Here is a 17,963-nt window from a genome sequence, read left to right on the forward strand (position 1 = left end):
TTTCGGCCCAGAAAATCATAGAAAATGCATAAAGTGTCGAAATGCATTAAAAATTGGCGTGCATGCTTCTCATGTGGATACAATGTCATATAAAAATATTTCATGTGAAGGATGTCGAAAAAAACGTCCTTCCAGACAGGCCATTTGTTCCTACCTGAACGGCCTCCGCTGGCGTAGGTCAAATTTTGCTCATCTTCAGATGAACACAAAAATTTGCCAGCTGGTGGGCACGCCCATCCGGGTGGCCCACACAAAGTTTCAAAGAGTTCGGACACCGAACGCATGTTGCTTCATGTGCGGGCAGTGTTTTAGGGTTTTTTGGCCGGAAAAACAGTAGGAAATACATAAAGTGTCGATATTCACTGAACATTGGCGTGCATGCTACGAATGGTCAGTCGAACGAGCGAAAAAAATTGGACCCGTTCCGTGGAGTCGGAAATAAAACGTGTGCAGACTCTCCCCTCTGGCAGAGCCAAACTTGATATATTGTGTGACAAAACTATGTGCGAGTTAAAAACATAAATAAAAAGACATCGGACATCAAAGATTTTTTTTTGTAGAATCTGAAAAATCAGTAGGAAACTTCGCTAGTTCGCAACCGGTGAAGACTCCTAGTGCCACTCCAGATCCTGCACATGGGTTCAATGAAGACCAATGCTTGTCGTACTTGAGTAATAAAGGTATTTACGGTGGCCAACGACCTGTTGGCGTCGCGAGGTGGGACGAGCAATGCTACATCTACGTGCAGATTGTTACTTATCTTACGTAAAAGATGATTTGGCAGCAGCTAATTGGATATTAGTGAAGGCATCGGGCCCACCCCCTGAAAATCAGGAGGGAGGGGGGGGGGCATTTAGTTTTCGTGGAAGGATGTTACGTAGGAATACGTAAAAGCTTAAGTAGGTCTAGGAGGGGCAACGTTCGTCTGTTTTTTAATCGGCCGGTATCGCCCGCACAGCGTTGTACGAACCCTACGCCGTCACTAGCCTGCATGCAAGTTGCATCTATGCATCAAATGAATTTTTTTTAATGTTTCTTCTTTCAAAATTCTTCACTGATCCAAAAACAATGTTTGCCTTTTCCAAATTTTGGTCGGAGTTTCTAGAAATGTGTGTGTTTTTCAGGAAAAATCATGTTTTTGATTATTTTTTCATGTTTTCCTAAAACTGTATGGAATATTGAAATTTTGTTTGCATTTTTATAAATTGTTGAGGATTACAAAAGTTGTTCACATTTATAAAAAATGCTAGGATTGCAAAAAATTCTTCACTTTTTCCAAAAAAAATCGGAATTTCAAAATTATTGCATTTTCAGAAAAGTTTGGAGTTGCATAAATAATTTTATTTTTTCAAAAATATCCGACTTTTACAAATTGTTCACAATTTTGTTCAAGAATATTTTCGATTTTTTCAGAAATATTTTTATGTATGTACGTCATTGTTTGTTCTTATATAATCTGCACTATAAGAAATCACAAGTAGTACACGGTCGACGGGAGAGCAGGTCTCTGAAACCACGCCCTTCTGGTTCTTGTACGGGGTGAGGGGCGAATAGGTTTTTGGGCAGCGATTATGCGACTGCTCGCTTCCAATCGTCTACTTCCTCTACGTCCGCGTCGCCTTCATCATTACCATGTCCATCAACGCCGAACGTGCCGCCGCCGAGAAAGCTGAAGCCGATAAGAAGGCCGCCGAGGACGCCGCTGCTGCCACCAAAGCCGCGGCCTCTGCATGGCCTACTGGAGGGTATAACTCGTTTATCCCGCTCCTACTGTTCTCTGTTTTAGCCATGCTAGCGTTATACGTAGATCTTTCTGCAATTAGCGTAGTATGTGCTTGCTTGACTGAATATCAGTATGCATTTATTTGTGTCAATGCCATGCTAGTGATTTACTCGTGGATTAATTTAATCGAGAAATTGCCTATTTCTCAGCAGCTCGTGGCCAACTCGCTTATACTGGACAACCCATCATAAAATGGATACGACTTGTGAAAAGTCCATACTACCCTTTATACGTTTTATGAGGGAGTTGTACCGAAGCGGGACCCAATTTATGGGGGAAATGTACTAGAGCAATACTAGTAACATCATTTGAAAGAGCAATATTATTCCCATTTTCTAATAATATGTGAATACCTAAGGTTGATGTAAGTACATGAAATCGACACCTGCAGAAGTTTTGATGACTGCTTAAATGTAAGGTTCCGTTTGGGTTGTGCCTGTGGCCACCCTGCCAATCGATGAACTTAAGAAGCTAAAATTTTCATTCACCCAAACAATGAACTTTTTAAGACACCCTTTGTTTTAATCGTATAGTCACAACATTTGTTGTTAGATAACCTTCCCAGTGCACTTTCGAGAGTTTGTACATATTAATTACAATAGCACGCTGAGCACGAATTTCATACGATGGTGCAACTATCAAATACCCACTGGAAAATCTGTATGATTTTTTAGCTCTATCTACGCTTTTAGCAGTTACAGTAGGAATTTCGTAAAGAAATCCTTCGGTTTAAGCAGTTAAACACGTGAATTTTATAAGGAAATTGCTCAGCGAAAGCAGCTTATTGCTTGAGGAAAGACCTTCATAGTACAATACTTATCTGGGTGAGAAAGTACATCAAAACGTAATTTGACAGGACAAATAAGGAACAACAGGACACAAACAATCCCTACCCTGAAGACTAATTTTGAGGTCCCTCCTTATGGCTTGAGGAAAGGCCATAAAATTGTAGGCTTTGAATAAAAATATCAACCACATAAGGGTTATCCAGTTTTCGAAGAAAAAAATTCAGTTGTATAAAAGCTGGGTAGGCAACCAAAGCTCTTGGGGATATATGAAGAACTGAAGGTTTCGGTCTACCAAGAATAGCAGTGAGAACTGCTTCATGGATTGGTCGAAGAAGGACTTGTCAAGTGGCAGTAAAGATGTCCCGATCAAATCATCTATGTTCCATATGTATGGAATGTGTGTGTTTCAAATCTCAGACGACACTAGTAAGGTACACGTGCATTGCACGCACGAGATTTGACAACCAAATAATGAATAAATACCACATTATAGCATTTAGCTTTGAGTCATATATGCATAATGTAAATGTTCGTTTAATTCTTATAATTCATCTCATTCAAAACCAATTAGTTTTTATAAAAAACTAATCTATTTTAAGATTCATGGAATTGTGCGTTGTAAAGCATTAAGTAAAAACAAATAATGGCTATTCATGTAGAAAAAAATTTGGGCAATTATGATACGGACGATTATAGAACAAAGGAGAAGTGTTTGTGTTTTGAGGTTTGTGCATTATGCTTAAGTTCTACCATGGAGTCTTCTAAATTGTACATGTGGCAAAATCTGGTGGAATGTAAATGATATCTAACGGCCAGTAGTGCTCGGATTTGCCATCTTTGCACCGTCGGATTGGCTTCATCCAACGACCATCTTTTAAAATTATTCGCACACTATATAGGGGTATAGATATGTGCTGGTCTTTTGCAAATGTCAAGGATAGTCTGGTGGCATGAGGAGAATGATGGGTGATGTTCTCCTTGGATGGGATGAGATAAGTTGTTCCAACAGAAGAATGAAGGAGGAATCAGCTTAAGAAATCTGAAGTTTGTGAGCTATAATTCAACTTGGACGGCACGAGCGGGCTTTGCGGCCCGCTCGTGGCCCGTTTAGGACCGGCCCGCACGGTCCAGGCCTGATAGGAAAATATACCGGTCCGAGCCCAGCAAAACAGACTGAAAAAAGTTCGGTCCGGTCCGGTCTTTAACCGGGCCGACCGAGCGGACCGATGGCGCAAGGCCCATAAACTGTGTAACAGATCGAGGCCCCGAGCCCCCGAGCCGAGCAACCCCCTCCCCCCTCATTCCATTCCCCCTCCTCGCTCGATTCCTTCTGCAAACAGAGGCAGTGCCTCCTCCTCTGTTCTATCCCTAACCCTAACCCTAAGGCGACGGCGTCGTTGCCCGTGGCTCAGCCTGACCCGCGGCCTCTCCCTTCACCGACGGTGCCATCTCATCCGAGTCCGAGCTGGAGGAGCACGTGTACATCGGGGAGGCAGCAAGGCCAGCATGCCGTCGGTCCGTCCTTCCCTGGTTCCTCACCGAGCTCCACGAAGAGGAAGACGTAATCTTTCTCTAACCTGTACCATTGGATGTGGACTTACGATTGAGGGAGGCTGCTGCAGATGGTACATGCGTAACATGCCTGGGAATTGTGCATGAGAGGATTGAGTTGTAGCACTGAAAGATGCATTCCCAGGATTTGGCATATAGGCACCAGGTGTTGCTTGACCTGATAAGTTGTCAGGAGATAATTAGTCAAGAGTTTCAGGAGATGTAGTGAAGGAGAATGGGAATGAAGTACTAGTAATCAATAGGCACCTTTTCCCCACTGTGCTTGTGAACCATCAATAGACTATGATAGCTTGTTTGGTTTACTATACTTTGGTAAGTGCTTGCAACCTTTAATTGCTTTTGGAACTTAACCTATGCTGAGCGGTATCAATAGCCCCTTACAACCTGATGCTGCTACTATGTTTCAGATTTCGTAAGAAATCTATTAACTTTACTGGTCAATTGACTACTAATTTAAGGGCGATAGGTAGTTTATCCAGGTTTATGTGGTAATAGTTAGTTACAGCTCCAGTCCTTGCAATACATTTATGTCTTATTGAGTGATGTTAATGGATGAAGGGGATTATGTGCTGTTTTTTTGTAGATAATGGTCAGGAGATAATTATGTTTATTTGCACTAGTACTAGATGATTTTCTATGCTACAAAAAGAAGAAGATGATTTTTTTGCACTTGATTGATGTACTGACTGCAGATATTATGTGCTGTTTTTTTGTAGATAATGGTGAAGGAGAAGGGGAATGAGAAGGGAAAGGGTGCTGGTAAGGAGAATGCGAAGGCGAAGGCAAAGGAGAAGAGCGTGAATTACCTAATTAGGCAAGATTCGGCGCTGCCTCCGCCGGTTCCGAGGAAGAAGAAGAAGCCTAAGGTGTAGATTAGGAAGGCGAAAGACTTTCCCAATGCCCCAGCGGGAGAGTTGATTTGTAGGTTAAAAAGACACCCTCCACCTCCTCCGCGTCTCCCCGACTGCACCGGTGCCGGCGTGCGTGCCGCGGAAGCCGCTGCCTCTGGCTCCGCAACCTGCTCCGAGTTGCCTCATGCACCTACTATTGTAAGTTTGCTTTACTTGATGCTTGATGTAGCCATATTTCCATATAACCTTATAGGTGTTGTTTGCTTATTTGTGTGCTCATGTGTGTTAGGTGGTAGAAGACGACGAGGAGGAGGAGGACGAGGACGAGGAGAAGGACGATGAGGAATATGAGGAGCAGAATCTGTTTATAGTCCCACCACAAGCGAGTGCTGATATGTCGGATGATGATACATCAGAAGGGTATAAGGAATCAGCTGATGAACTAGAAGGTGACACTATGTCCGAGGAATCACTTGTGCATGTTGTTTCTAGTGAGGAGGAGGCAAGAGAAAGGAAAAAGAAAAAGAACAAGAGGCCAAGAGCCAATGCTCCTGTTAGGATGTCATCGGATGTTTGGGCCCATTTTCACAAGGTCAAAGAGGCATCAACGGAGCATCCCGGAGAGATGGTGTTGAAGGCTGTTTGTAATTATTGTCCCAAAAAGAGGTATGCGTATACGCAAGGTGGCAGCACCTCAACTATTGGAAGGCATATGTTAAAATGTGAAGGTTTAAGGGACAAGATGGCTAGGAATGCCATCCAAACAACTCCTGAACTGCGCAGAATCAATGGTCCAACAAGTGGTCCAACAATGCACCCCTCTATTGAGTACAACCAAGGAATCGTTAAGGAGCTTATTGCTAAGATGATATGTGTGCATGAGTATTCATTTAGAATGGTTGAACATGAGTGGTTCAACATTCTAATGAAGTGCATGAATCCAAATTATAAACCCATTGGAAGGAAGGCAATACGAGCCGAGTGCATGAGGGTTTACAAGAACGAAAAAGAGGTGCTTAAATCTCTCCTAAAGGGTGTGAGCTCCATATGTCTAACTACAGATTTGTGGACAAGCAACCAAACCTTATCTTACATGTGTGTGGTTGCACACTATATAGATGGGAATTGGAACTTACAAACCCGTGTGCTTGCTTTCATAGAGTTGGATCCTCCTCACTCTAGAAATGTCATTGCGGATGCTCTCTATGCGTGTGTGACAGAATGGAATATTGAGACCAAAATTATGTCCGTCACATGACAACGCTTCAAACAATGATGGTGCGACGATGCTTTGAAGGCCAAGTTCCTGTTTCGGAGAGGTATGATTGTATCCTGTTTTTTGCTCATATGCTTGCTGTATATGTTAATATAGAAGCTATATATGCTCATATGTTTGCTGTTTTTGTTAATATAGAAGCTATATATGCTCATATGCTTGCTGTATATGTTAATATAGAAGCTATATATGCTCATATGCTTGCTGTTTTTGCTAATATAGAAGCTATTTATGCTCATATGCTTGCTGTATATGCTAATATAGAAGCTATTTATGCTCATATGCTTGCTGTATATGCTAATATAGAAGCTATTTATGCTCATATGCTTGCTGTTTTTGCTAATATAGAAGCTATTTATGCTCATAGGCTTGCTGTATATGCTAATATAGAAGCTATTTATGCTCATATGCTTGCTGTATATGTTAATATAGAAGCTATATATGCTCATATGCTTGCTGTTTTGCTAATATAGAAGCTATTTATGCTCATATGCTTGTTGTATATGCTAATATAGAAGCTATTTATGCTCATATGCTTGTATTTTGTAGGTAAGGACTTCGAAGGCCAATATTTTCATATCCGTTGTTGTGCACATATCCTCAACTTGGTCGTGCAAGATGGGACAGCGATCTTAGATAATTTGATAAACAGCTTGAGAGAGATGGTGAAGTACTTCAAGAGGTCACCTTCTCGTCTCCATGCTTTTGTTGCCACTTGCAAAAGCTTGGGTGTCAAAGTTGGTAATCATTTACACCTGGATTGTAAAACAAGGTGGAGTTCAACCTTTAAGATGATTAGCACTGCCCGTGGATATAAGGAAGCCTTGACCTCTCATGCTGGTTCGACTGCCAACTATGCTTGGGCGCCGACAAACGCAGAGTGGGACATGTATGACCTTATCTCTCCATTACTTGGGAGTTTGGCTGAGGTGACAAAAGCATTTTTAGGAAGTTTATATCCCATTTCGAACATCTTCTACCCATACATTGTTGGCGTCAAGCTTGCAATCAAACATGCAATGACTAGTGATAGTGACCACTACAAGGAAATGGGTGAAGCAATGTTGGAGAAGTTTGACAAATATTGGGAAGAAAAGAACAATGCCATGGTGATCGCAACCATCTTTGATCCACGGTACACATGCTTGCTGTTTTTACTCCAATGGTTGCTGTTTTTACTCATATGCTTGTTGCTTTTACTCGTATGCTTTCTAATTCACTCCAATGCTATCATCTTTGATCCTAGGTACAAGATGGGTTACATAGAGTGGGCCTTTGGAGAACTATATGGAGAAGGAAGTACGAGGTTTAGATCTGAGATCAAAATCGTGGAGAAAGAGTTGGCGGCCTTGTATGACAAATGTGTTGCTCAAGATAAGCGAGCTGGAAATGGAGAAAGCTCATCTTCCTCTACAAACATTCCTAGTATCCCGGTTCAAGCTGGGTACGAGTCCTTCTTATCATCCCGTTCAACAAGAATATCAAAGAGTGAGTTGAGGAACTACTTAGAGGATGAGGTTGCCCCTCGCAACAAGGCTCTTGATCTTCTTGGTTGGTGGAAAGACAATGCTCCTAGGTACCCAATTATGGCCAAGATAGCCAGGAGGTTCCTTACTATCCCGGCTACCTCCGTGTCTTCGGAATCTACCTTCAGCACGACCGGGAGGATTTTAGGTATGTCAACTCGTACTATTGAACTTTGGTTATAAACTTGTCAACTTCTCATCCTCAAACTATTTTGTCAACTTGTGTCGTATTAGATGACTATAGGAGTTCGTTAAAACCGGTTATGGTGGAGGCATTAGTTTGTGGTGCAAGTTATATCAAGGGTGCTCATGTTGACTTGAATCTGGTGGTATGTTTGCCATCTTTTCCTTACCTTTTTTTCTTTCTTTTTTGGTCTTGTTGTTTGTGATGTGAGCATTTGTCTAACATCCACACTTGTAGCCAAGGGATGAGAATGAAGAGGATGATGTTGAGAACATCAAGTTACCCATTGTGGTGGAGGAGATCAATGATTGGTAACTATTCTTCCTACATGTTTCACTTGTCATACGATACCAAGTATTATTTATGTGAATGTTGATTATCTTACTTGTAGACGTTCATCATGTGGATGTTGATCTTGCTATTTTGGAGATGAATGTCAAAGTGATCTTTCTCATGTGAAGGCTACTTTTGCATTTCTGTTATGTTGGAACCTTTCAAGTCATGAACTATGAATTGTCACTGCTAGCTTGGAGATGAACCTCTCATTTGTGTTATGTTCAACTTGTCAATTGACATGGACTTGGAATTATCATTGCAAGTTTGTAATCGTGTCGTTCGATGATGATAAGACCTTATGTTTGTGGATGTGATATTTGTGCTTAACCTGATTTGTGCCATCTTTTCTGTCAAAATCAGTTTGTGGATGTCCAGAAAACAAAGGAAATGATGTCCAAATTTAGTTATTCTTGCTGTCCAAATTTAGTCCAGTGCTTGCTGTCCAAATTAGTTGTTTGTGGCTGTGATATTTCCGCTGTTTCGGTCCAAACTTATCTGAAAACTGTAGTGATCACTGATGACTTGTCATATTACATCCATGTCAGTATGTGATGCCTAAACAGTAGAACACAGCCTAGGTAGTAGCTAACAGTAGTGTTGTTGTTGTACTTTTGATTAATCTACTCTCCAAAACCAGCAGATGCCTAAACATACACTGCCTGGCAACAAATACGACCTAAAAGGAGCAAATATACACTTCCTGGCAACAAATAGGAGCTAAAAGCTGGCCGGTCCTCTCGGGCCTGACCGAGCTGGCACCCCAACGGTCCGGTCCTAGAATACTAGCTCGTTTGACAGTTCGGTCCGGTCCGGACCGAACCACCGGCGGCCGGTCCAAACGCCGGCTCGGACCGGGACCGGACCGGCCCGGATCGTGTCCAGGCTGAGCTATAATGGTTGAGCACTAGGATCATGTCCAAACTATCAAAAATAATGTTGGACAAGCTATGCCAACTCTATCACATATATCATTCTGAACCGATCATTTCTTGTGTAGCTATCCATCTCAACATGCGCTTCTATGCTACACCTAACTGTTAGACAGTTTGCCTTTTAGTTGGCTAACATTCTAGCCCGTACATCTTCACAGGTCAAATCGTCATCTTATAAAACATACCTTTAGATTTTGGTGTTGTTGGCACTGTATGTTGCGCTCCAAAGGCTCATGCCCATAGCAGAAACCATCACCAAAATGACACAGTGCCTAAGCCTCGCTGCAGAGACCGACGAGACCATGTGCCTAAGCCTCGCCGAAGAGATCGGCGAGATCACGACCTCCAGCTCCCACTCCCGTGGACTCCATGGGCACCCAGGATACACCTCCAAGGAGGAGACGATGCCCTCTCATGTGGCCTAGTAAACCTGGCCTAGGGCTTCCCCAGGTGCCTGAGAAGGGAACAAACAAGGAAATGATAACGCCTCCAAGGAGGAGATGACATCCACACGAGACACCATCGTTTGCATCAGTTGCCCCAGGCAAGGATTCTCCCCGACCTTGTTGAGTAAATAACACTGGCGGTCTAAGAACTTGCACCGCCGGTGCACTTAAGTCACACTACTTGCAAACCAGAAAAACCCGTCGCAGAACTTGCGTTACGGGTGCAATCAAGTCACACACACCAGCTGAACCGCGTCGTCGCCCGGTTTTTTCTGTTTCGCTGTCACGCGCGGCGCACGTGAGGCCTCTGGACTGCATCGTTTTTTGCACAAAGACCCCTGGATCCAGGGCAAAAGGCGCATAGCCCCCCTTTCCTCTGTTCTCTGCATGTTCGTGTTCTTCGCCGATGGGAGAGGAGACAGGCGGCGCCGCTGGCACGGCAAGCTGGTCGGCGGCAAGTCAGTCATCGGCGACGACTGTGGATCCGGCGATGGAGTTGCCACTCCTGAGGACCGAAGCGCATGGGAGGCCGATATACGGTAAGTTTTCCCCCAATTTAGTTAGGGTTTTCTCCCTTCGGCAATAGATGATGATCGCTGGAGCATCGTAGTAGTTTTATGACTTCAATGAGCAGTAGTAGTTAGGGTGTGTTGGTATTCATCTACGATTTGTATCACATAATATTTTTGAGGATAGCAGCTAGGGTTAGTAGTGTGTTTTTTGAATGTATTTATTGAATGCACTGTCCATTGTTGAATGTAGGTTATGAATCAGTGAAATTCAGTGTGGAGGTGCATCATGGTGGGTTTTTTGTGGGGAAGGGAGTGAATCTGACATATTTGGATGAGAAGATATGTTGGTTTGACAATTTGGACAGAAGAACTTTTTGCAGTGACTACATCTACTACATGCTAGCACAATTGAATGATCCTGATCATGAGAAAATTATGTATTGGTGCCCACCTGGAAAAACACTTGCAGATATGGTGGAAATCATCCTGGAAGTTCACTGTCAGAAGATGGCCAAAGCCTTTGTTCACTCAAAGGTACTGGTTTTGTTTGTCAGGCATATCAGAAAACCTGAGATGCAGGAGGAAGATGACATTGTGTTCAAAGGTTGCCCTGTTCTACCCAAAGTTATATTTAGTCCACTTAGAAAGGACAAGAAGATGAAAACAGAGAAACTGTCAGAGGAGGCAGAAAATTCAGAGCAACAAGAAGATGCAGATATATCAGAAAATTCAGAAGTTTCAGAAGAAGAGTATGAATGTGATTCAGACATAGATCCTACTTGGTATGACAGTGATTATGGAATGGAGGAGGATGATGAGGAGTATGACAAGAATGTAGATGCTGTTGTGCACGATGCTTTGATTGAGAAAGGCAAAAGTATTGGTGCTGAGTACAGGCATGTTCCTGGGACAGATGATGTGTATGAAGATGATTTGCAGCTGCCAGAAGAGGATGACTGGGATAGAAAACATAAAAGTGACTCTGATGATGAGGAGTATAAGAAGAAAAAAAAGAAGGAGAAACCCATTTATAGGTTTAAACCATTTAACCCAGCTGTTGACATGGAAAACCCTTAATTCAAGCTGGGCATGGTTTTTGATTCTGTGGAGCTCCTTAGGAAAGTAGTAGCACAGTATGCAGTGAAGAACAGGGTGCAAATTAGGAAGAAAAAAAATAATAAACAAAGATTTGAGGCAGTGTGTGAAGAGGGTTGCCCTTGGAAACTAGTGGCTGTCAATGACAATAGGACACAATCTTTTCTTGTGAAGACTTTAATTGCAGAGCACACTTGTGAGAAGGTCTGGGATGTCAAAGAACTAACAGCCCCCTTTCTTGCTAGCAAATATGTGGAGAAGTTCAGAGATAATGAGAAGATTTCTCTAGCTACATTTTCAAGGAAAGTTAGGAAGAAATTTAACATGGAAGTTAGCAGACACAAGCTAGGTAGAGCTAGGAAAGCAGCATTGGAAGTGGTGCATGGGGATGAGGTGAAGCAGTACCTTGTTCGTAACAGTAGAAGATTGTCGAAGCAGTGCAAACTGGAGGGCATGTGCGAAGCATGTCACTGGCTTGGGCACCGCTTTAAATAGGAGAGTGGCTCCCATTCCTGTTCAGGAGGGAGATGGCGAGCATTGCTGCCGCCACAACGGTCAACAACCTCCGCGCCGGTTCCGCCACAAGCAGCAGCGAAGCCGCCGCACCGACACCAGCACTGCCGCTCCCCCCACGTATGTTCCTGTGCCCACAACTGTGAAATCCTAGCCCACGGTCGATGCCGACCACATGGAAGAGAACCCCGGCGCTGTCCGCAACAACGCCGAGGAGGAGGGGCAAGGGGGAGGGAACTGTTGGCTAGGTTACTGTTCGTCTCAAGTAAGCAAATTTTATGTAGTAAATGGTCATCAACCAGCATTTTTTTAATCTAAAAAGTGAGATCTACCTCCTTGGCATGCTAAATCTTTTCTCCTAGTTAAGCTACCTCTGAAAACTCGTGCATTTGCTTCTTACATAATGTCTCCATTTGCCACTTCTTCACCAGCCGGCCTGGATGCATGGCCGGCAACTAAATAATTGCACATGGTTGGCAATCACTCTCTGCAAGACTAAAATAACCTAGTATGTTAATTTGTTTCTATTTTCTTATCTTTCGTCACAAAGACATATAACCATACGTTTGTGTGCGTATGTGCGTACGTATGTGTGTTGGCATCTTGTTCAGTAGAGGGAGGGAAATTTCCTTCTGCACAAGTGCATATAAAAAGCCTGCCATCGCTCCACCAGTACCACCAACCCAAAATAAGACATCTCAGGCTCCAAGCGCAATGGTGACTCACTTTGCAGTAGCTCTCCTGACAAGCCTCCTTGCTCTTGCAATTCTTGCAAGCTGCAACGTAGAAGGTACGTAGGTACATGCACATGGTCATATATTTGCAACTCTAGTTTCCAGGAATACTTACGCTAGTTTGTAATGGTTGAGATCTGAAGGCGACATCCTCTACGCGCAAAGGCAGGCGTGGGAGGACCCCAACAACGTGCTGCAGAGCTGGGATCCAACCCTTCCCGATCCCTGCACCTGGTTTCATGTCTTTTGCTCCAGCGACGGTTCCGTTGTCCGTGTGTATGTTCACTTTTCTTTCTCATTTCTCCGGCCTTGTTTAAAGGATATACATAAATATGCCTCTGATTGTTTGTTTCCACTGTGCATGCGGTGCAGGGATTTGGGCAAGGCGGGCATCTCAGGCCCCCTGATTCCGGAGCTGGGAGGTCTTCAGCATCTTCAGTATCTGTAAGAAGATCTGCAACCTTGCTGCCAAGCAGAGACATTGCTGTTGCACGTACACTACACCAGGGATTGACCTCCTCGTCTTTGCATGTAGTGAGCTGTATGCAAATAACATCACCGGATCGATACCAGCGACCTTGGGCAACCTGACAAGCCTGATCACTCTTCATCTCTATGACAACCTTCTCACTGGAGCCATACCGGCCTCGCTCGGGGCCATCCAGACGCTGCGTTATCTGTATGACTTCTGGTCACATTACAAGTATTACACAAAGATGAAGAAATGATAATTAACGTGCATTGCAACATTGTATGTTAAACCACCAATACAGAGAAGGTGCAATCTTCTAAGTACAAAATGACAAGTTTTGTTTCTTCCTTGCAGGCGGCTGAACGGGAATATGCTGACTGGCACAGTTCCGCCGGAGATTCTCTCTCTTGTTCTTGTGGGGAACTTGGCTGAACTGTGAGTAGTGCAGCTCATTTCAAACACCACATTACTTTTACTAATGTTCCTATTTATTCCCGGTCAGTTGAACCGAGACACCATATTAATTTCTTATTCATTATCTTGCAGTAATGTTGCCAAAAACAATCTGGAAGGCACTGTCAGATCATCTCGACGGCGCAGAGGTATATAAGCATATATGCGCTCGTGTATTTCTTTGTGGCGGGGAGAAGTTCTCGTGCGACAAGGCTGATGTTACATCGCTACCAATAATGCATGATAGCACTACTAAAAAATCATAAGAAAATATGAAAAAATTGCGTCTAGGCACTACTGTACAATGATCTTTGCATTGCAATAAATTTGATTTTAAAAGATAACATGTATTAGGTGATACATAAAGCATAAACTCTTCTCCCCGCAAAAGAAGGATAAACTGTTCCATAAATATTAGTGGTACGCCCAATATCTCTTCATAGCAAAAAATATGATCTTCTCATACTATGAATGTGTAAACTAAATTCGTATTTGAAATTTTCTTAGATGGCATATAAATTTTAGGCTAAAATTTTGAAAATAGATCGGAAATAACATTTGGTAGTGCTCTTGTGTGATGTTGCACTCCTTTTGCGATCTACACCTTTGATGGTTTAGGCTTTCCATGTGGTTATTCCTTTTGTATATGCATTTATTTATGTGTTCACACAAATAATTGCTCACTTGGCATCCTTGCAGTGGCCTTCATCATCCAGGATACACTCAAGACTGCAAGCTAAGCAGGATCTAGAAATAATGGAACTGGAAGCACAAACTGAAAAGATTCGTCTTTTAGAGCTGTTAGCCGTAGGGACAGCTGAAGTTAATGGACCTAATTACATCCCATTATTTAAAGAGGAACCCATGAGGTTACCTCTGTCCCCGCAAAATGAAATGAGTATGAACGTATGAACCGGTACAACTTTGTTTATGCATGAACATATGAAATGAATATGAACATATGAAGTTCTTTTTCTTCCGAAAAGGAGGTTATCCCCCGGCATCTGCATCGGAGTGATGCATGAGGCCATCTTATTAATAAGCAAAATATTCAACAAAGTCTCAAAGTCTCAAATAACAAAAAGGCTCACAAAGAGCAAAAGCATGAAAACGAGATAGCCACAACCGGCGGAAAAAAGATAGATAGGAAACTAAACACCTATCCTATTACATGACCGCCATCCAAAACGGTTGAAGATAGCTTGTGCTACCGTCTCCCAATAGATAGACCCAGTAACCATACGCTCCCTGGCATCCGTCGGAGTGAGTAGCGACCACATACGGATTAGTGTAGTGGCCCGAAAAATAACCTGCAAGAAATGAATATGTGTTGTTCTGTTAAAAACCAAATCGTTCCTGCAGTTCCATATAGCCCATAATAAAGCACATACTCCTATACGAATATGTTTCGCGGTTTCTAACTCAACTCCATCCAGCCATGTCCCGAATAACGTGTGGATGGTATTGGGAGGAGTAATGTTAAACGCTATGTGAACAGACCGCCATAAAATTTTCACCATTGGCCAATCAAGAAAGAGGTGTTTGACAGATTCATCATGTTCGCAAAAACTACATCTTCACGATCATGTCCAGTTACGGTTTGTCAAATTGTCCTTAGTTAGAATAACTTGCTTGTGGACAAACCACATAAACACTTTAATTTTTAAGGGCACTTTGACTTTCCAAATATGCATAGAACGGTGAATAGTGCCAGAATTGATAATATCCAAATACATGGATTTCACTGAAAACACTCCGTTCTGAGTTAGTTTCCAGTGCAACTGGTCTGGCTGTTGAGAGAGGTGAACATCCATTAATCTTCTCACAAGATGGAGCCAGGCTTCCCAACGGTTTCCCGCTAACGTCCTCCTGAATTGAATATTTAGATGGTTGGACTGTAATACTATTGCAACGTAAGCATCTCTACGCTGAACAATATTATAGAGAGAAGAATTTGGAGAGCTAGAGGCGTCTCCCCTAACCACGTATCCTCTCAGAATCTCGTAGAAGTACCATTACCAACAATGAATTTTGTCCTTTGGAAGAAGGCTGATTTCACTCTCGTAGAAGTACCATTACCAACAATGAATATTTCCTTCAAGCTTGTCTGATGAAAGGTCAAGAAGCCCTATCTGAGATAGTCTCCCCATACTTGCGGGTATCCTCCCTGTAAGGTTGTTGTTTGAGATGCGTAGCATCAAAAGATTACGACATTGCCCCCAGGTATACGATAATTGGCCAAACAGTTTATTTGAGATCATATCCATATACACAAGATTTGGGTGAACTCCTAAAGCAGAGATATATCCCTCTATTTGATTCCTTTCCAGACAAACTCTGACTAGGCTTCTGCAGTGTATCAAACTTGACGGTAGTTGTCCATTCAGGTTGTTACCAGATGCAGTTAAATTCTTCAGCCAGCCTCCAGCGCACAACTCAGGTGGCAAGTGACCAGATATATTGTTACCATCCAACTGCAGTAGCTCAAGATCCATTAAGGTGCCAATTTCTCAAGGAGCTTGTCCAAATAATTGATTGTAACTGAGTTGCAAGGTGGTGAGCTTTGTCAAATTTCCAAAGATATCGGGGATAGAACCTATCAATTTGTTTGTGCTAACATCCAACCGTTGTAAATTCACCAGGAAACCTATTTCTTGTGGAAGGTATCCAGAGAACTGATTATCAGCAAGGAACATGGTAGTGAGCTTACTTGAATTTCCAAAGAAGTTGGGGATGGAACCTACGAGGTTGTTTTTGCCAAGATTCAATGCTTTTAAATTGGCAAGTTTACCTAGTTCTCGAGGAATACACCCAGAAAGTTGGTTCTTGTTAAGTTCCAAATCTTCCAGATTCACCAGGTAACCTAGTTCTGGAGGAACTTTCCAGGAAAGTTGGTTATCCCATAGATACATGCCAATGAGGCTAATCAAACCACCAAAGGAATCGTGAATGGAACCCATGAGTTTGTTCGTGCTAAGATCCAACATTTGTAGATTCACCAAGTAACCTAGTTCTCGAGGAAGATACCCTGAGAATTGATTACGGTAAAGGTACAATGTCGTGAGCTTAGTCAAATTCCCAAATGTAGGGGGAATGGATCCCATGAGTTGGTTCTTGTTAAGATCCAAATCTTCAAGATTCAGTAGGTAACCTAGTTCTCGAGGGACTTGACGGGAAAGTTGATTATCCCATAGATACAGAACAGTGAGGTTAATGAGACACCCGAAGGTATCGAGGATGGAACCCTTGAGTTTGTTGAAGTTAAGATCTAATATTTTCAGACTTACGAGGTGCCCTAATTCTGGAGGAATATGCCCGGAAAGTTGGTTACCCCATAGGTACAAGGCGGTGAGGTTAATCAAACCCCCAAAAGTATCAGGGATGAAACTGGTGAGGTTGTTTTGCCTAAGAGACAACTCTTGCAAATTCAAGAGATGACCTAGTTCTTGAGGAATATATCCAGAGAGTTTGTTATCACCAAGGTACAAGAGAGTGAGTTTAGTGAGCTTCCCTAAACTTCTTGGAATATGGCCTGTGAGGTTGTTGCTCGTTAAATCTACACTAATTAGTTTCTGTAGGTAGCCTAGTTCAGTGGGGATGGGACCAGATAAGTGATTGGCTGACAAGTCAAGCCCCACTAGACTCTCTAGGTGTTTTATTTGCCATGGTATTTCACCGGAAAGTTCATTCTCCTGGAGCATTAGGTGCCGCAGGTTAGGCAAGGGTGATGCTAAAGCGGGTGGGAGGGAGCCCCTTATCTGATTGTTGAAGAGGTGGATACTCGTAAGAGTACGCAGCGCCGTGAAGTTGAGGGTGCCGAGGTCCCCCCTCAGCCGCAGCCCCGGCAGAGAGATCTCGGTGATCACCTTCCCCAGATGCTTGCTGCACTCGATTCCGTGCCAGCTGCATGGCCATGTACCATTGTTTCCCCTTCCCCGGATGCTTGCTGCACATGATGTCATGCCAGCTGCATGGCCATGTACCGTTGTTTCCCCTTCCCCAGGTTTGCAGCTGGGCTGGGTGGCTTTGGAGTGTGGATATCCAGGCGAGGAGGGCTCCTGCCTGCTCTTCCAGGGTCGGCACGAGAGACATGGCTGGTGGAAACGTGGCTAGTAGGAGAGCGAGTGAGATGAGTGTGAGGAGAGGGGAGGTCGCCATGACTTGCATGGTAGGAACTGGTTCTTTGTTTATGCCTGTGAAACGTCACGGAGTCATCTTATATCAGTTTCACGATCCTTGGCATTTTTCATGGGTGTAGCTCCCACACACGACTCTTTAGTCTTGAGACAGCTCCATGTACGGTTTGAGTCAGTCCTCGTTTGCTGTGTGGTCCGTTTCTTTTAGGCGTGACTGTGCTGCTTCCGCCTCAGCACCTATCATTGGCTGTATCGTGGTGGTTGCTTTGTAATACAAAACCGGGGGAAACCCTTTCTCGGAGTGTACTGCTAAAGACTCACCATCAGCAGATTGGCGTACGCCAGTTATATTAT

General features: G+C 43.3%; 4 protein-coding genes across 4 annotated transcripts; 3 read left to right on the forward strand and 1 right to left on the reverse strand.

Moving 5' to 3' along the window:
* Positions 1 to 7,245: 7,245 nt before the first annotated feature.
* On the forward strand, positions 7,246 to 8,100 carry LOC125540576 (zinc finger BED domain-containing protein RICESLEEPER 1-like). The gene is made up of 2 exons (XM_048704185.1): positions 7,246 to 7,405; positions 7,517 to 8,100. Exons 1-2 carry the CDS (start codon positions 7,290 to 7,292, stop codon positions 7,977 to 7,979), a joined length of 579 nt encoding a protein of 192 aa, XP_048560142.1. The 5' UTR covers positions 7,246 to 7,289; the 3' UTR covers positions 7,980 to 8,100.
* Positions 8,101 to 9,991: 1,891 nt separating this feature from the next.
* LOC125540577 lies at positions 9,992 to 11,698 on the forward strand. Its single transcript, XM_048704186.1, has 2 exons — positions 9,992 to 10,233; positions 10,457 to 11,698. The coding sequence occupies exons 1-2, from the start codon at positions 10,101 to 10,103 to the stop codon at positions 11,281 to 11,283; spliced, it is 960 nt and encodes a 319-aa protein (XP_048560143.1). The 5' UTR covers positions 9,992 to 10,100; the 3' UTR covers positions 11,284 to 11,698.
* An 810-nt stretch (positions 11,699 to 12,508) lies between these two features.
* On the forward strand, positions 12,509 to 14,407 carry LOC125540578 (leucine-rich repeat protein 1-like). Its single transcript, XM_048704187.1, has 7 exons — positions 12,509 to 12,604; positions 12,692 to 12,824; positions 12,921 to 12,992; positions 13,084 to 13,227; positions 13,375 to 13,455; positions 13,567 to 13,622; positions 14,173 to 14,407. Exons 1-7 carry the CDS (start codon positions 12,529 to 12,531, stop codon positions 14,211 to 14,213), a joined length of 603 nt encoding a protein of 200 aa, XP_048560144.1. The 5' UTR covers positions 12,509 to 12,528; the 3' UTR covers positions 14,214 to 14,407.
* A 48-nt stretch (positions 14,408 to 14,455) lies between these two features.
* On the reverse strand, positions 14,456 to 17,646 carry LOC125534990 (probable leucine-rich repeat receptor-like protein kinase At1g35710). Its single transcript, XM_048698050.1, has one exon. It carries the CDS (start codon positions 17,433 to 17,435, stop codon positions 15,984 to 15,986), a length of 1,452 nt encoding a protein of 483 aa, XP_048554007.1. The 5' UTR covers positions 17,436 to 17,646; the 3' UTR covers positions 14,456 to 15,983.
* Between the last annotated feature and the right edge of the window lie 317 nt (positions 17,647 to 17,963).

Source organism: Triticum urartu, chromosome 2 (genome assembly GCF_003073215.2).
Source record: "Triticum urartu cultivar G1812 chromosome 2, Tu2.1, whole genome shotgun sequence".
Classification (NCBI taxonomy): Eukaryota; Viridiplantae; Streptophyta; class Magnoliopsida; order Poales; family Poaceae; genus Triticum; species Triticum urartu.